We start from the raw sequence: 17,000 nt of genomic DNA on the forward strand, positions 1-17,000 counted from the left end.
TGATTCCAATAACTTAATGTCATGTTCCAAACTGGAAAATTGTCTTTTAATTTGTTTCTTAAATATATGCCGAAAAAGAAATAATTTGATCTCTCATGGTTGCCTTAAATGCATCCCATAGAGTTTCCATGGAGATATCTTCCATATTATTAATTTGAAAATAATCATTTATTTTTAACTGAATTTCCTCAATGAAATTTGGTTCCGCAAGCAATGTATTATCATATCTCCATATAGATCTATTATCTTGATCAATTATTTTAATTTTAATCCACACCCCACCATGATCAGACAAAATAATTGGATCTATGGAAGGCTTGTGTTACTTGTTGAACTAATGTATTTGAAACAAATACAGTGGTACCTTGGTTTATGAGCATAATTCATTCCAGAAGCATACTCATAAACCAAAATACTCATATATCAAAGCGAGTTTCCCTATAGGAACTAAGGGAAACTCGCTTGATTCGTTCCCACCTACACCCACCCCCATCCCCCGAGGCCAGCGGCATTGCTCTACCCCCCCAAGAACCGGCATTGCTCCCCCCGCTCATGAAGGCCCCCCCGCGTGATCTGCCATCCCCCTGCTTGTTTCGCTCCCCCCGTTCATAGCGCCCCGCCCCCCTCCCCACCGCGATCCGGCATCAAAAAGACACCCACCCACCCATCCGATCACATTTCTTAACCCCCATTTGGCACCGTCACCAGCACCAACGCACAGGACATGCTGGTGCCGGTGCCCGAAGATCTGCCTCCTTCTGCGCTGGGCCTTGAGCATCTGCGCATGCTCAAGGCCTTCGTGTTCCCGTTCTCTCCGAGATTCCAAGGCGCCAATTTTGCGAATGTTTTGCTCATCTTGCAAAACACTCGCAAACTGGTGCACTCGCAAACCGAGGTACCACTGTATATAATGTATTCTTGAAAAAGATTTGTGAACATGGGAGCAAAAAGAAAATTCCCGATCATTAAAATGAAATATTGGCCATATATCTTTCAAATCACAATTCTGTACCAAATTATCTAATCCTAATGACTTCATAATTCTACTAGGTTTTTATCAATTAAAGGATCTATAACAGCGTTAAAATCCCCTGCTACAACTAAATTAGAAGCAGCCAGTGGTAGTAACAATTGTAGAGATTTTAAAAATTAACATTGGTTTGAATTAGTTGCATATACATTAAAAAGCGCCAGCGTAATATTTCCCAGGCTCATGTCTACATGTAACCACCTCCCTGAAGGATCAGCAGCAATCAACTTAAACATAGCATTGCATTTTTTATTCACCAATATTGTTACACCTGCCTTCTTTCCCATATCAGGGGCAAAAAAACAATGTTTTACCCAATCCCTTTCTAGTTTTTTGGACTCTAAAGTCTCCTGGATATAACATATATCTACATTCTGTTGTTATAAAAACAAAAGTGTTTTCTTCCTTTTTATTGGATGGTTGAGGCCATTAACATTTAACGAGAATAATTTAAGCTCCATTAAGAAATTTATTTACAGAACACATGAACCCCATCAAATATTTCACATTATTATGATTTTTCTGTACATATCTCATTTCCCTTAATTTAATATGTGGAACATAGTACCCGACCCTCCCAAACCTCCCCTTCTCAAATCCCTTTCCCTCCCTTGATCCTTTGAACATTATATTTCTAAGATCCCAAAAACCCTTCCCTATTCCCTCCCATATCCCCATCCTCCTTATATTACAATAACTTGAAGACATAAATTCAGACTGGTAGCCCCAACCCTCCTCCAGGCACCTTATTTTAATACTTCCTCTACACTATAATAATTGATTGACCTATGTCATTAAAAAATTTATCACTAGATATATAGTCCTACTTAAGAAGTGAAACCATTTAATATCCCCTTTAATAATCAATTTTTAATCTTACTAAATTGAATAATTCATAAATCTAAGAAATCTATTTTCCCCCTTTTTATTAAATATAATTAATCCTCCCTAAAATAATAAATATTTCATAAATATCTTTGTTTTATCAATTCATATAGGAAAAATAATATATACTGAAGTATGTTAACCACATAAAATATTAATTAAATTACCTGAGAAATACATTCAATTCATAGAGTCTTCACCATATCAATAAAATTACTTAAATATTAGTGATTTAATATGAATAAATAAGAACCCTTCTTTTTATTATTATGACAACAGGATTAAAATATATTTCAAATCCTTATCTAGGATAATAACAATATAATATTTTTATATTTTCTCTAAAAGAAGTCCAATATCAATGAAAGTATAACTCGAACAGATACTATTATATAAATGGATATGAAGATACTGCACCAAGAGTTGTATCATGCAGCCATTAGAACTATCAGTGCTGTGCCCACAATATTCTGAAGAATTGAGAATAAACTGATGTCAAAGTGCAACAGTGTCATGAATTTGAGTACAAACCACACAGAATATTCCAGCTGCATGTATTGTTTTGGAGAATTCTTCCCCTTGGTAGGCACGCCAGCTACCATAACTCATACATATCATAACTCATACAGCATACATTAACTCAGCCAGAAGCAGGAGCAAACCACCCCCTTTAGCACCCATAGAATACTGTATGCACTGTTTTGCAAGGCAATAATGACAAGTAATTCAAAACCAGCACACATCACAAAGTTTCAGCTCAGGTTCAGTATACAGCCCCTCAGCTGTCCTATCAGGTTACTGAACCCAAAAAGAGAAGCTAAGAAGCAGCTACAATATCACATGTCCTCGATGTATTCCCGCTGCTTATTCCTCTGTTGATACCATCCTCCAGGAGAGTGCTAACAAGGCAGAGGCGTGCCATACAAGGGAGATACTGCTGTGTGATTCGCATAAACTGGTTTTGATTAGGTTACTATGGCCCATTTTCCGGTGTTGCTGTCTCACAGCTGAGGGTTTGACTAAGAGCATCAGTGGCTGCCGATTCAACATTCATTCCACCTCCATTTCCTATCGCCTAGGCCAAATCCGCTTCTCCAGCCTCAAAACTGCCAGACACCTGAGTAGTTCCACACGCGGTAATGTGAACTGCGGCCGAAAGTAAGTAAGTAATTGGCCACCCTGCATGAAAAGCTCCATCTCTAAGCTCCAATCCATGGACCATTTGATTGGGCAGAGAATGAGTGCGCTCACGTAGTACTGTACATGCCGCTCTGTCTACACTGAGTCTATGTGGCGCTTGCGTCAGGAAGGAGGTGGGGTGAAGTGCTCCTACATTACCCAATAAGGAATGAAAGGCATATCTTTAGATCGCGCTTACCTCCACAGCTCCGCCTTTGAGTCACAAATTCCTGCTTCACTCACCAGTTCTATTCTACAAAGCTATTTTTCAAACTTCACGTCCTGATATCAAAATCAGCTGGCCAAAGAGTTCCATTTATGCCTCATCATCAGATTCCCTGGCTCCATATCCAGAACGAAGACTCTCAACGGCCTCCTCTGTTTCTTCTCCCCTCCCCCTCTCATCATCTGCTTCCTCTGACATCAGGTGACTATTTGAATATAGTAATGTATCAGCTGTTTTCCTGCTTACGTGTAGAATCTTCTTCTGTTTGAAATGATGACTATTCCAATGGTTCCAATACAGTTAAAAATCAGTTGCAATATCCATTTTCTATATCAAACAAAGTCAATAATAAAAATATTAAGTTATTTCTGTATTTCTTCAAACTTTCCAGATCAAGGTAAAAAAAAAAAAAAACCAACAAAGTCAAAGTCACAGTTTCCATCAGTATAATAATTGGTTCATAGGTGCTTCTTGAGATGAAACTCTTGAAGTTTTTCTGGATCCTCAAATTGATGAAATTTATCTTTATATGTAACTCTCATCAGTGCTGGATAATGTAACCCATATTTAGCTCCAATATCCTTTAATGGTTGTCTTTAATTGTAGGAATTGCTTTCTCAGCTGAACAGTCTCTTTGGCAAAATCTGGGACAAAGAGTAATTTGGAATCTTTATAAGCCAAATTTTTTGTTTCTTTTGCAACTTATAAAATTTCAAATACATGTTGAAATCTCATTAGCCTTAATATTACTGGCCTGGGATTTTCTTGATTTTGAAAATTTTCCCCCAATCCTGTGTGCTCTCTCTATTTCAATTGGCACTTTTAATTTGCTTGGAATAATTTTCGATATTGTGTCTTCTAAAAAGGATATCATATTTTCCCCCTCAGCCCCTTCCTTTAATCCAAGAATCCTAATATTCTGTCTTCTTGATCTGTTCTCCAGATCCATCATTTTTTTACTCATTTCTTTTAGGATTATATGATCTTCTTTATGGTCCTGTTGCACATGTTCAATCTTTTCTATTCTATTTTCAATCTTATCCATTCTGTTGTTTACTATGTCCAACTTGCTATTCATGATGTTCATCTCTTTCCTCATCTCAATTAACGTTAAATTGATGTTTCTGAGTTCCTCTATTACTTCTATTACATCTAAGGCATCCAATGGCAGAGGAATCCCATTAGGAATCTGTGGATCTTCTTTTAATCTTTTTATCTTTCCTGTAGATTTTGCGGGAGTTTCCTGCATCTTCTGCTTGTTTGATGCCATTATTAGAGGAATTTAAAGTAAAATAGAAGAAAAATTATAACTTTGGATTCTAATAAATGATGCTCAGAGGAGGGAGCTCAACTGCTAACCAGCCATCCACCAAGTCGTAATCCTTGATAGCAGTTACTAGCGCGGAGAGCCGCGCTGAATGGCCCGTGCTGCTCCCGACCCTCATATGAACTCAATGAGTGTAAGGAGCAGCGCGGACCATTCATCGCGGCTCCCTGCGCTAGAAACTGCTATTGCAGTTTCATAAAAGGAGGTTTAAGTTTTGAAAGACTTATGCAAAGTTACATTGGAATCTGACAGATAGCATCAGGTAAGGCATTCCACACTTGAGGACTTACCACACTATCCTAGCGTGGAGTGGATTTAGCAATCAACCATACTGAAGGTACTTCCAAAAAGATGCTGAGATTCAGATTGTAATGTACGAGAGAGCATAGACGATGTAATTAAATTAATCATCATCTTTGGTAATGCATGCTGGATGGTCTGAAATACCAGTACCAATATCTTAAACTAAACTAAACCTTAAGTTTGTATACCGCATCATCTCCATAAAGATAGAGTTTGGCACGGTTTACAGGTAATTCAATAAATGAGGGAAGGACATATTAAGAAATTAGAGGTTATGAACAGGATAGCTAGCTTTACATTTTAAATAGATAGCTTTACGTTTTGGAGAAAAGCCAGGTTTTCAGATGCTTTCGGAATAATTGGAATGAGCCTAGGTTCCGCAGCGGGGCAGGGAGGTTATTCCAAAGAAATCCTACCCATCCCCCCCAGGATTCTCTCCGTCCCCATCCGTACCCTCAAGGAAGTACCTCCATCCCCGCCTGTCCCCATAAAAAGCAGTAATTACTTCTAACAGGATCATCGATTCCACAGTTTCTTTTGTGTTTGCGCTGCTGTTTTCCTTGTGGAATCTCCTTGGTGGAACCCTTTTTTTATTTTCTGTTCAGGTAATTAACTTATAAACCCCCTCTTTTACTAAGACTGACGTGTCCATTATATTATATGGACGAACCCTGCTTCCAAAGCCTTCCATCCCCGTGGGAGTCCCTTGGGCCAGAAAGGGGTCCCCATGGGAGTCCCGTGGGTTAGGGTGGGGATTCCCGTCGGACCCCGTGGGATTCCCGCGATCCCCGTTCTCGTGCAGACCTCTATTCCAAAGCTCAGTGAATTCGAAGAAAAGGGATTTCCCTAATTTACCTGCATGCATGACACCTTTTAACTGGATTGTCCCCCCAAGATTGGAGAAGATACATGTTCATAACGAGAAATACCCTATCACTTTTGCTGCCGCATTCTGCGCTACCTTTAACACTCTCAACACCTTGTTAGGAAGTCTACAGAAGAGAGCATTACACAAAACTGCATAACCTGTTGAAAATTTTCAGGAAAGAGTAACTTAGGTAGCTTCAGCACAAGATGGATCTTAAAAGACTGTCCTTACTACTGAGGCAATGTGCCCACGAAAAGACAGAGAAATCCAACAACCCCTAGAAACCTTTAATCTCCGCTCCATTATACCCAAAGGGGTCCTTTGATTAAGGTGCGCTAACTGGTTTGGCGTGCGCTAAAGATTAGCACACGCTCAAAGCTAAAGTGCCTATAGATTATGGGTTCCTTTTACAAAGGTGCGCTAGCGTTTTTAGCGCATGCACTGGATTAGTGCGTGCTACCCGAAAAACTACCGCCCGCTCAAGAGGAGGCGGTAGTGGCTAGTGTGCAGGCATTTTAGCGCACGTTAAGCAAGCGCGAAAACCGCTAGCGCACATTTGTAAAAGGAGCCCAGTCTATAGGCGCTTTAGCTTTGAGCATGTGCTAATCTTTAGCGCGCGCCAAACCAGTTAGCGCGCCGTAATAAAAAGATCGCAAAGGTCGAAGCGGCGCCCTGAAACCCGGCATTTTTGTCTGGTAGCCATGGAGGAAGAAACAATAAGGGCGATCACCAGGGCCAGGGGAGCCTCAGTTGAAAATCAAAAGAGGGAGGCTGCTACTGAGCGCAGAACACCTGAGCCCCACAGAGCCCTCCCTTGCCCGGCAGCCCTGCCCATCTCCTGGCGGGCAAATCGCCCTTCCCCGATCGCCGCGCAGGGAGGAAGGCGCTGCCTCCGCTCTCAGCCCGAGCCCAGGAGAAGGGGGTGGGGTGGGGAGGGGGGGCGGCGGAGGCAGCCGCCCTCGGGGCCCGCTCTCCCGGGGGGGGCACGCAGCATGCACTGGGGGGTGGCCTTCGCCTCGCCCCGCTCCTGCGTGCTGGAGCTGAGCTGCAACCAGAGCCTGGCCCTGGGCTGGGCTGCGGGAGGGGGCTCGGACGAGCCGTGCGCCTTCTATGGGGACATCCTCGCTTTCTCTCTGCACGACTCGGGCGGCGTCATGGCGGGGCTGGGGCCCGACTCCTGGTGGAAGAAGACCCTCTACGTGACCGGGGGGGCCCTGCTGGCGGCCGCCGCCTACCTGATCCACGAGCTGCTGGCCATCAGGTAAGCGGCCGAAACCGGGCCGAAACCCGAGCCTTTGCCCTCCTTGACCTTGTTTCTAAACCTCTCCGTCCTTAGTTCTGTCTCTCCCAACCCCCCCCCCCAATCAGTGATAGATATCGATTGCATAGTGTTTTTAATTCATGCATGCAGCTTGATTTATATTTCGGCCCTTCGACCGTCTTTTGTTTCTTAACTGTGTCTTTTGCAGACAAATCCCAGCCATGGCGACTGGAGGAGCATTTTGCCTAAAATACTTGAGAAATGCCAAATCATTGCTGGTGATGATTTCACAGCTGGATTGGGCACATCTCAGGGACACAATGCTTTCACTGACTGGGAATCGGAAGTTATGCTGGCTACAATACACATGGGGGGGGGGGGGAGCTTTTTTTTTTTTTTTTAAGGAACATCTTTTGAAGTAAACAAGTGCATATGGATCGGTAGGGAGTCATGCGAGGGCAGGGCTGGAAGGGCAGGCAGATAGATCCCAGCAGAATTTACTGCTATTTATCATTTCTATAGCGCTGAAAGGCATACACAGCGCTTGTACATTTAACATTCAAATAGATGGTCCCTGCTCAGAAGAGCTTACAATCTAATTTGGAGACACACAGGCAGGACATCTCAGGATTGGGAAGATTCTGGTAGAAGAAATGGTACAGATAAGAATAGCCTTACTCGGTCCGACCAATGGTCCATCAAGCCCAGTAGCCCGTTCTCACGGTGGCCAATCCAGGTCCCTAAAACCCAAGGTGTAGCAATATTCCATGCTACTGATACAGGGCAAGTAGTGGCTTCCCCCATGTCTTTCTCAATAACAGACTATGGACTTTTCCTCCAGGAACTTGTCTGACATCAGTAAGTGAGAGTTAAGAGTTGAAAGCAGCTTAAAAAAAAGTGGGCTTTTAGCTTGGATTTGAATACTGCTAGAGATGGAGCATGATGTATTGATTCAGGCGCAGCCTGTTCCAGGCATACGGTCAGGGCTGGATTAAAGGATAAGCCCAGTAGGCACAGGCCTAGGGCCTGAAATGGTCAGGGGAGCCCGCCAGTGCTTTGCTTTGGGGCCTCACCCTTGCTGGATTCGCCGGCAGCAGCAGCATCATCATCGTCCCGGGTGCCCCCTCCCCCCAACCTGACCCTCCTATCTATTTCTCCCTCCCTCCTATCGCAAGACTCTAAACAACTCCAACTTCTATCGTATCAAGCAGCCTTATGGGGCAAAGACCTGGAAAAACTAATTACACACACAAACAACTATGGTGAATTTAGGAAACACCTAAAAACATACCTGTTCTCGAAATACCTAGGTAACGAATCTGGACAATAGACCCCATCACAATCCCACCCCCAAATCTGATCTTGTAAACTGTTAACCACTAATCTCTAACTATGAATGTTCCATTCAATTTGTAGAAACTTTCTAATTCATTGTAAACCGCATAGAACTTCACGGTCCTGCGGTATATAAACTGTTGTTATTATTATTATTATTATTAATAAACATCAGTGACGCGCCAGAGGGAATCACCGGCAGGAGAAAGCGAAGTTGCTAGCCGAAGAGGTTCATGACACCAGGCCTTGGGTGATAGAAGGAGGAAAGGGAGCAGAGGGGGAGAGACTTGCTGCACCCAACTGGAGGAAGAAAGAGAGGAAGAAGGAAGATGAGGGAGGGAATGAAAGGAGATGCCAGGGCTTGGAAGGAAGGGAGGGAGGAAGAGATGCCAGGGCATGGAGGGAAGGAGGAAGGTATGCCAGACCAAGGGAAAAGGAAGGGGGAAAGAAAGGAGGAGATGTCAGAGCATGGAGGGGGGAGGGAGAGATGGAAGAAAAGGAAAGGAGAGAGATGCCAGAGAATCAGGGAAGGGAAGATACCAGACTGTGGGGTGTGAAGGAAAGAAAGGAGAAGAGATAGATGCCAGAGCATAGAGGACGGGGTGGTGACAGAGAGAGAAAAATGGAGAGATGGCAGAGCTGAAATCATTCATGTACAAAGGAGAGAAAGGCATAGGATAGACAGTTTATTGAAGGAGCATAAAAAGAGGGAAGATGCCATATGGAATGGGGAGAGGGCGGACAGTGGATGGAAGGGGCTGATGCTGCATGGAAGACAGAGAGCGGACAAATGCTGGCTAGAAAGAAGAGAGTGAAGACAAGATGATTAAAGCAGACACGACAAAAGGTAGACAAAATATTTTTTTGTTGCTTTAGAATAAAATAGTATTGTAGTTGTATTGAAAAAACTTTTATAAGCAGAAAATATAACCCTTCAACAATGTCACTCACAAACATATTGAACAGGATTGGCCCCAGCACCGAACCCTGAGGAACTCCACTACTCACCTTTCCTTCTTCGAATTCCTTTTGGCGTCTGTCCGTCAACCAGTTTCTAATCCAGTTCACCACTTTGGGTCCTAACTTCAGCCCGTCAAGTTTGTTCAAGTGCCTCCTATGAGGAACCATGTCAAAGGTTTTGCTGAAATCTAAGTAAATTACATCTAGCATATGTCCTTGATCCAATTCTACAGTCACCCAATCAAAAAATTCAATCAGGCTTGTTTAGCACAATTTACCTTTACCATGTTGCGTCGGATCCTGTAACCCATTAGATTCTAGGAAGTTCACTATCCTTTCTTTCTGCAACACTTCCATTATTTTTCCAACAACCAAAGTGAGGCTTACCGGCCTGTAGTTTCCCACTTCATCTCTGTGACCACTTTTGTGAATAGGGACCACATCCGCTCTTCTCCAATCCCCAGGAACCACTCCCGCCAGAACCTTTCTGAGCTCCCTCTGTATCCTGGGATGGATCCCGTTCGGTCCCATCACTTTGTCCACCTTCAGTTTTTCAAGTTGTTCATAAACACTTTCCTCCATGAACAGTGCAGAATCTACACCATTTTCATGTGTAGCTTTGCCAGTTTTCGTATTTTTGTACATTTTACTGGAATAAAATAATGTTAATTTTTTATATTAAGTCCACTATTTTAAAATAATTTTCTTCACTGAGTTACCATTAGTAGGCTTTTCTGTATTCCGCCTTCAGATCTGTCAGTATGATTGATGGCTTCCTGGAATTTATAGGTGTGTCAACAGAACCATTCTCCTTGGGAGAAAACCTTGAATACCAATATCTCCATAGAAATTAAATATTAGAATTAAAAAAAAAAGAAATCATAATATTAACTACACTTGAATTATATAAGCTGCTTTAAAACGATTCTGTGCACTGGACAGCATGATCTTCAAAGTCAACATGCATGACCAATAAACCTAGGCTTTTTAGATTAAAGCTGTTTTCACTACTGTTCAGCACCATGATGTGGACAGCTCCTGTGATTCAAGAACACAAGGAGATTAATAGCATATACCTTAATTGGAAATAGCATATACAGTACTCAGTTTCCTACAGTATAACAGTGATCACAAGTTCTGTCCTGGGAGCTTTGGGCCACAAAGTACTGAGTGGAGTGGGAAGGGTAGATGTGAATCACTTGTTTACTCTTTCCAAAAAATACTAACTGTAAGGGGCATTAGATGAAGCTACCAAGTAGTAGATTAAAACCAGACTGGAGAAACTATATCTTCACACAACATGTAATTAACCTCTGGAATTTGTTGGTGGAGAATGTGGTGAAATCAGTTAGGTTAGCAGGGTTTAAAAAAAGGTTTGGATAATTTATTAAAAGAGAAGTCCATAGGCGATTATTGAGATGGCTTAGGGAAATCCACTGCTAATTCCTAGGATAAGCAGCATAAAATCTATTTTACTAGTTGAGATCTAGCTAGGCTCTTGGGACCTGGGTTGGCCACTGTTGGAAAAAGGATACTGGACTTGATGGACCTTCGGTCCGTCCCAGTATTGCAATTCTTATGTTTTTATGTGAGCCAATCAAACCATTGTGACATCACTGATGAGGTTGGCACTTAGGCATTGGTGGAATGAGGCATTATGACATCACAATCTCAGCTCTGGAATGTTGCTACTCCTGGGTGCCTTTAATGGTGCCAGTGCAAAACAGCTACCTCCTCTCTTCCTTCCTCCCAATGGCCACACCATGGCTAGGACACCCCCAAACCTCCTACAGTCAAGAAGCCCCCAACATCTCCCACCCACAAGCCCTTTGCCAATCAAGAAAGCCCTAAAGCCACTTCTCATACCAGAGGTTCCCCTCACAGGCCTATCTTTTAAATCCCTGGTGATGCAGTGTTTTCCTCTGCTGCCCCTGGATGTTTACTGTCTTGCCGGCTCCCTCCTCTGTCTTGCTGCAGCATTTGCGCGTTTGTGCGGCCCGAGAAATATTTTTTTCGGCCAGTGCGGCCCAGGGAAGCCAAAACACTTGTGTATAACAAAAAATTGAAATGTAGATACATAGCAAGGCAACAATCTAATATAATAAAGCCCTAAGCGCATATGCTCACTCCCACCTGCGTGCTCCCGTTTTCCGTGAGCTGTAGGGACCCGCAGGTAGGAATGCGCATGCGTGCGGCGGCGCGGAACCTGTCGGCCGTGGCGGCTCTTGCCGTCTGAAGGAAGGAAGGAGGAAAGGGGATGCGGAGAGGAGGTGATTCGTCTCATAGAGCCGCAAGCCTTCGGTTCAAGAGAGATCATTACGCCGCCGAGGAGGAACTCAAAAAAAGGCAGCGGTGCCTGCACAACAGCTGAGCGTTACCGTCACGTGACTCCACGGCTGAAATCCACGTAGCCATCTCAGCGGTGCTCCCGTCAAGGGTTAGTGTTGCTTTCTTTCAATCCCAGAATGTTACGATGAGGAGGAAGTGGGCTCCTCCTGAGTTGCCATTTTCGTCTCTTTCTCACCCAGTTAGGCTAGGTTTATGTGCGAGTTGCGGGAAAGTTCAAAAGCGCTGCAATTTTATGACCCCCACCCCACGTTTTGACAGGGGTATTATAAGGAAGTAATATGACTGGCAAAAATAACAATATATCAAAAATACCACTCCATCATTTCATATCAACCTGTTTTTCTTTTAAACCCCATCCAGCCTCAGAAGCGGCTTATTTTGCCGGGCAAAATTAAGGGGGCCATAGAGAAAGACAAAGAAAGGCAGGCAGGCAGGCAAGGGGCCACAGAAAGATAGAAAGACAGCGGACAGGGAGAGAGACAGAAAGAAAGAAAGACAGACAGGCAAACAGGGGGCCAGAGGGAGAGAGACAGACAGAAAGAAAGACAGACATACATATATTCTAGCACCCGTTAATATAACGGGCTTAAACACTAGTATTGGCAATAATGTAATAAAATGAAGTGAAACAGTCTCTGAATGCTATACACAAAAACATGGAGCCATTTTGACAGAGAAGTGATTATTCTTTTTCCCCTGAAGCAGCAACTTTGCAAAACAGGAGGTCCCTGTTGAGAATTATTAAGTCTGCAGATTTCTACTTTTGATTTACAGTGGTTTAAGAAGTCACATTTTTGCATGTTTTACATATTTTTTCCTGCGAGCTGAGGCCAATTTTACCATAGCCGTAAAAATGGCCTTTTTCCATTCTTTGCATTAATGGCCTTTGCACTGATGTTGTCATTAGCACATGAGCACTTATTGCCTGTTGTGTAGTAAAGGCCAGATTCTGTTAATGATGCCTACAATGCAGGAGGCATCTAGATGTATCAATCACACAGTAGGCGTTTAACAGAATCACGTTTACATTGTAGGTCTCTAATGCTAGGGTTTACCATGCCTACAATGTAGGCACCAATGCCTACCAACACCTAACTTAACAAAATGCCCCCGATCTGCCCCTAACCATGCCTACCTTGTGGTAGGCGCCTGGGTGTAGGCACCTACCACCAAATTAACCTTTTATTTTCTCATTATGAGCTTGTTAAAGCTCATCAATGATGTCATTAACTCTAATTTTGAAATCAGTTTATTGATGTAGGTGCCTACACTTTAGGCACCACTTATAGAATTTCCTCTTAAGGGCTCATGGAGAATTTCTGCACTAATCATTTAATGCTAAGAAATGCAAGGTCATGCAAAACCTCAAGGGAACGGCAGTTTAGGGGGTGAAGAACTTTTGTGCACGAAAGAGGAGCAAGACTTGGGTGTCATTGTATGTGATGATCTTAAGGTTGAAAAGGTGATGGCGAAAGCTAGAAGGATGCTAGGATGCATAGGGAGAGGTATGGCCAATAGGAAAAAGGAGGTATTGATGCCCCTCAAACTCAAACCCTTTGCAGGGCTACATTTTGGATTTGTCGGTACTTGGAGGGCCTCAGTTAATGTCTTATTAAAGAAATGACAATTTTGCATGAGGTAAAACTTTCCTTTTGGCTAAGTCTTAATAATATTATTGTCATTTATAGCTAAAGAGACATATGATCAAGAAACTCTTTTATTTTACTTTTGTGATTATGATAAACATACTGAGAGCCTCAAAATAGTATCTGGCGGGCCGCAAGTTTGAGACTACTGATTTAGAATATTGTATATAATTGTGGAGACCGCACATTCAAACAGATATAAACAGGATGGAATTGGTCCAGAGGAAGGTTACTGAAATGTTCAGTGGTCTTTGCCATAAGATATATGGGGACAGGCTTAAAGATCTCAATATGGTATATTTTGGAGGAAAGAGGGAAGATATGATAAAGATATTTAAATACCTATGTGGCATAAATGTGCACGAGACAAGTCTCTTTCATTTGAAAGGAAGCTCCGGAATGAGAGGGCATAGGATGAAGTTAAGAGGATTAAGCTTAAAGAATACTTTTTTACAGAAAGGGTGGTAGATGCATGGCATAAGCTCCTGATAGAGGTGGTGGAGACAAAGACAGTGTTTGAATTCAAGACAGCATAGGATAGGCATGCGGGATCTCTTAGGGAGAGGAGGAGAATAGTGGATGCTGTAGATGGGCTGACTAGATGGGCCATTTGGCCTTTATCTGCTGTCTTGTTTCTATATTTCTTGTGGTAACAAAACAACAATGTCCGCTTTCCTCTCCCAGACATACCCCCTCCAAGAAGACGTAAAAAATATTTTTTAGTGCATGGTTTGCATGCATTAATTTGGCTGTGACTGTAGAACGCTTGAGTATATCCCGTGGTACCAGGGCTGTGAAGTCGGAGTCGAGGAGTCGGAGTCGGAGGAAATTTCGGGTACCTGGAGTCGGAGTCGGAGTCAGAAGTATAAAAAACTGAGGAGTCGGAACATTTATCTACCGACTCCATTTTTGAACTTGGCATACCAATCACGAACGATTCTTTCAGCTATAGCACCCACTATATACACAGCACAAATGTTGCGAGCAGCTTCTGCGGCCTTAGAACCTTGATTAAAAGCAAAAAGAAGGTGGTGTCGAAAATGCTCATTTCTCTCAACTTGACATTTCATTTTAACGATCTGAAAATTAACCAGTGCTGTGGAGTCGGAGTTGGAGGAAATTTCGGGTACCTGGAGTCGGAGTCAGAAGTACAAAAAACTGAGGAGTCGGAGTCGGAACATTTATCTACCGACTCCACAGCCCTGCGTGGTACACCATTTTAAGTTGCATTAAGCATTTAATGTAGCGTAGTAAAATGGTCCCTTAATTTCTAAATCAGGCAGCAGGAATTTCTTTCTTTGTAGCGTGGCATTAATAGACTTCATCAGGTTTGATCTAAATACAAAATCTCTTTTTTTTTTCCTACTGATCGATCCATTTGCCAGGGCTTAGTGTTGGAACTTTATCAAGTTGTCTTTCTGATACACCGGTACTAACCTTCTCAGATCTCTTCCATTTGCGTGGGAGGTTCTCATGCCAGGACATTACTCAGAAGCTTTTGAAACCGTTCAGGCTAGCAATCTGGGCAAAAAGTTTACATTCTTACAATCAAAAAGCTTTGTATAGAAGAGTTAACCATGGCCAAGGACAGTTTGATGCCCTTCTACTTAAATATGCAAGGGGCTAGACTGCGTTAATTTATCACTTACGTAGCACTGAAAGGCGTTTGCAGCGCTGTACATTTTGACATTTATAGATGGTCCCTGCTCAGAAGAGCTTACAGTCTAACTTGGACAGACAGACATGACATATAGGGTTGGGGATGCAGAACCCAGGGCGGAAGGAGTTAGGAGTTGAAAGAGATGGGCTTTTAACTGGGCCTTGAACACTGCCAGAGACAGAGCCTGCCATAGGGATTTGGGCAGCTTGTTCCAAACTTATGGCGCAGAAAGGTAGAAGGGACGGAGTTAGCAGAGGAAGAGAAGGGCACAGATAGGAGGGACAGGCAGTCTTATCTAACAGTCTCCACTAAACAATCTTCAAACCTTCACACTATCCGACAAATTACTAACAAATATCTAAACCACTAACAGATAACTAACAAAAAAAAATAACAACAACAAAAAAAATAAACAATTAAAATGGCAGGCAGAACCAGAAGCTACAAAACTACAATCAAGACGGGCAGTCCAGTCACAGAAGGGATCCAGGGGGTGGCCACAGTGCTTGTGCAGACGGAGGGAGAGCCAGGACAGAGGACAGAGGTCTCTACACAGACCAAGGCCACCCCCACGCAGATGACTACAGTCTCCACACAGACGGAAGAGATGGATCAGCTAGATGGAAGCATTCTTCAGGAGCTGAGGAGCCTGAGAGAGGAGGTAAAGCGCTTAAGAAGCATCCGAGACGACGAGGCCTTCATCGATGGAGTCATCAAGGAGCTGTCCCAGATCACCGAACAGGAACCAGACAAGACCATCCTCATGACGCCCAAAACGACCAACCCTGCAACCTTGACACCAACAATCGGGATACAGGAAGAGGCTGGAGACGCTGACTCCTGGCAGCTGGTGACTTCCTCCACGGGCAAACGCAGAAGACCTTCATCTTCTTCTGTCTCTTTCTCTCACATACAGGGCAGTTTTACATCGACCCCACAAATCACCTTGAGAAACAGATTCCAGATGTTACAGGAAGGACCTGACAACGAGGCACAGGAAGTTGTCCAGCAGACGGTTCTGGCTCCAGAGATAACAGGACGACTCCCCCCAAAGAAGCGCAGAGTGGTAGTTATTGGAGATCCGCTGCTAAGGGGCACCGAGGGACCAATTTGCAGACCTGATAAGCAATCAAGAGAAGTTTGCTGTTTTTGTCAGGGGCCAGGATCCGAGATGTAACCGCCTGCCTAGACAGACTCATCAAGCCACAAGACCACTTCCCCATGCTTCTCATCCACGTGGGAACAAATGATACTGCCAGAAACACCCTGGAGAGCATACCTGTAGACTTTGGAGCCCTGGGTGAGAAGCTGAGGAAGATGGATGCGCAGATGGTCTTCTCCTCGATCCTCCCAGTGAGGGGCAAGGGAAGAGCCAGGGAAGATCATATCCAGAGAACAAATGTCTGGCTGCATGGATGGTGCAAGGAGATGAACTTTGGGTTCCTGAACCATGAAGAGGCATTGCAAGGACTACAGGGACCAGACGGACTACACCTGACCAGAAGAGGTAAGAATGTCTTTGGACACCGACTCGCCCGCCTACTACATAGGGCTTTAAACTAGGTAAGTTGGGGGAGGGTACTGGCACAAACAACCAACCTGGCGAGGTAAGCTACCAATCCATTTCTGAGTCTGAGGTAAGAACGTATTGCATTTCCAAGTCTGGGGTAAGTAAGAACATAAGAAGTTGCCTCTGCTGAGGCAGACCAGAGGTCCATCTCGCCCAGCGGTCCGCTCCTGCGGCGGCCCATCAGGCCCATTGCCTGAGCAGTGGTCCCTGACTAGCTCTATAACCTATCTCTACTCCTATTCCTATAACTTACCTCTACTCCTATCCCTATAACCTACCTCTACACCTATCTATACCCCTCAATCCCTTTGTCCTCTAGGAACCTATCCAAACCTTCTTTGAAGCCCTGTAATGTGCTCCTGTCTACCACAGCCTCTGGAAGCACATTCCATGTATCCACC

At 43.6% G+C, this 17,000-nt stretch overlaps 1 protein-coding gene and 1 pseudogene across 1 annotated transcript in view; one reads left to right on the forward strand and one right to left on the reverse strand.

Annotated features, from left to right (window-relative positions):
* Positions 1-2,343: 2,343 nt before the first annotated feature.
* LOC117356728 lies at positions 2,344-4,590 on the reverse strand (annotated as a pseudogene).
* A 2,220-nt stretch (positions 4,591-6,810) lies between these two features.
* FAXC (failed axon connections homolog, metaxin like GST domain containing) overlaps positions 6,811-17,000 on the forward strand; it is a 50,546-nt gene continuing 40,356 nt past the window's right edge. Inside the window, exon 1 of the mRNA XM_033938482.1 lies at positions 6,811-7,079. Coding sequence (XP_033794373.1) covers positions 6,811-7,079 — 269 coding nt within the window. The remainder of the gene's footprint in view (positions 7,080-17,000) is intronic.

This window comes from Geotrypetes seraphini, chromosome 3 (genome assembly GCF_902459505.1).
Source record: "Geotrypetes seraphini chromosome 3, aGeoSer1.1, whole genome shotgun sequence".
Classification (NCBI taxonomy): domain Eukaryota; kingdom Metazoa; phylum Chordata; class Amphibia; order Gymnophiona; family Dermophiidae; genus Geotrypetes; species Geotrypetes seraphini.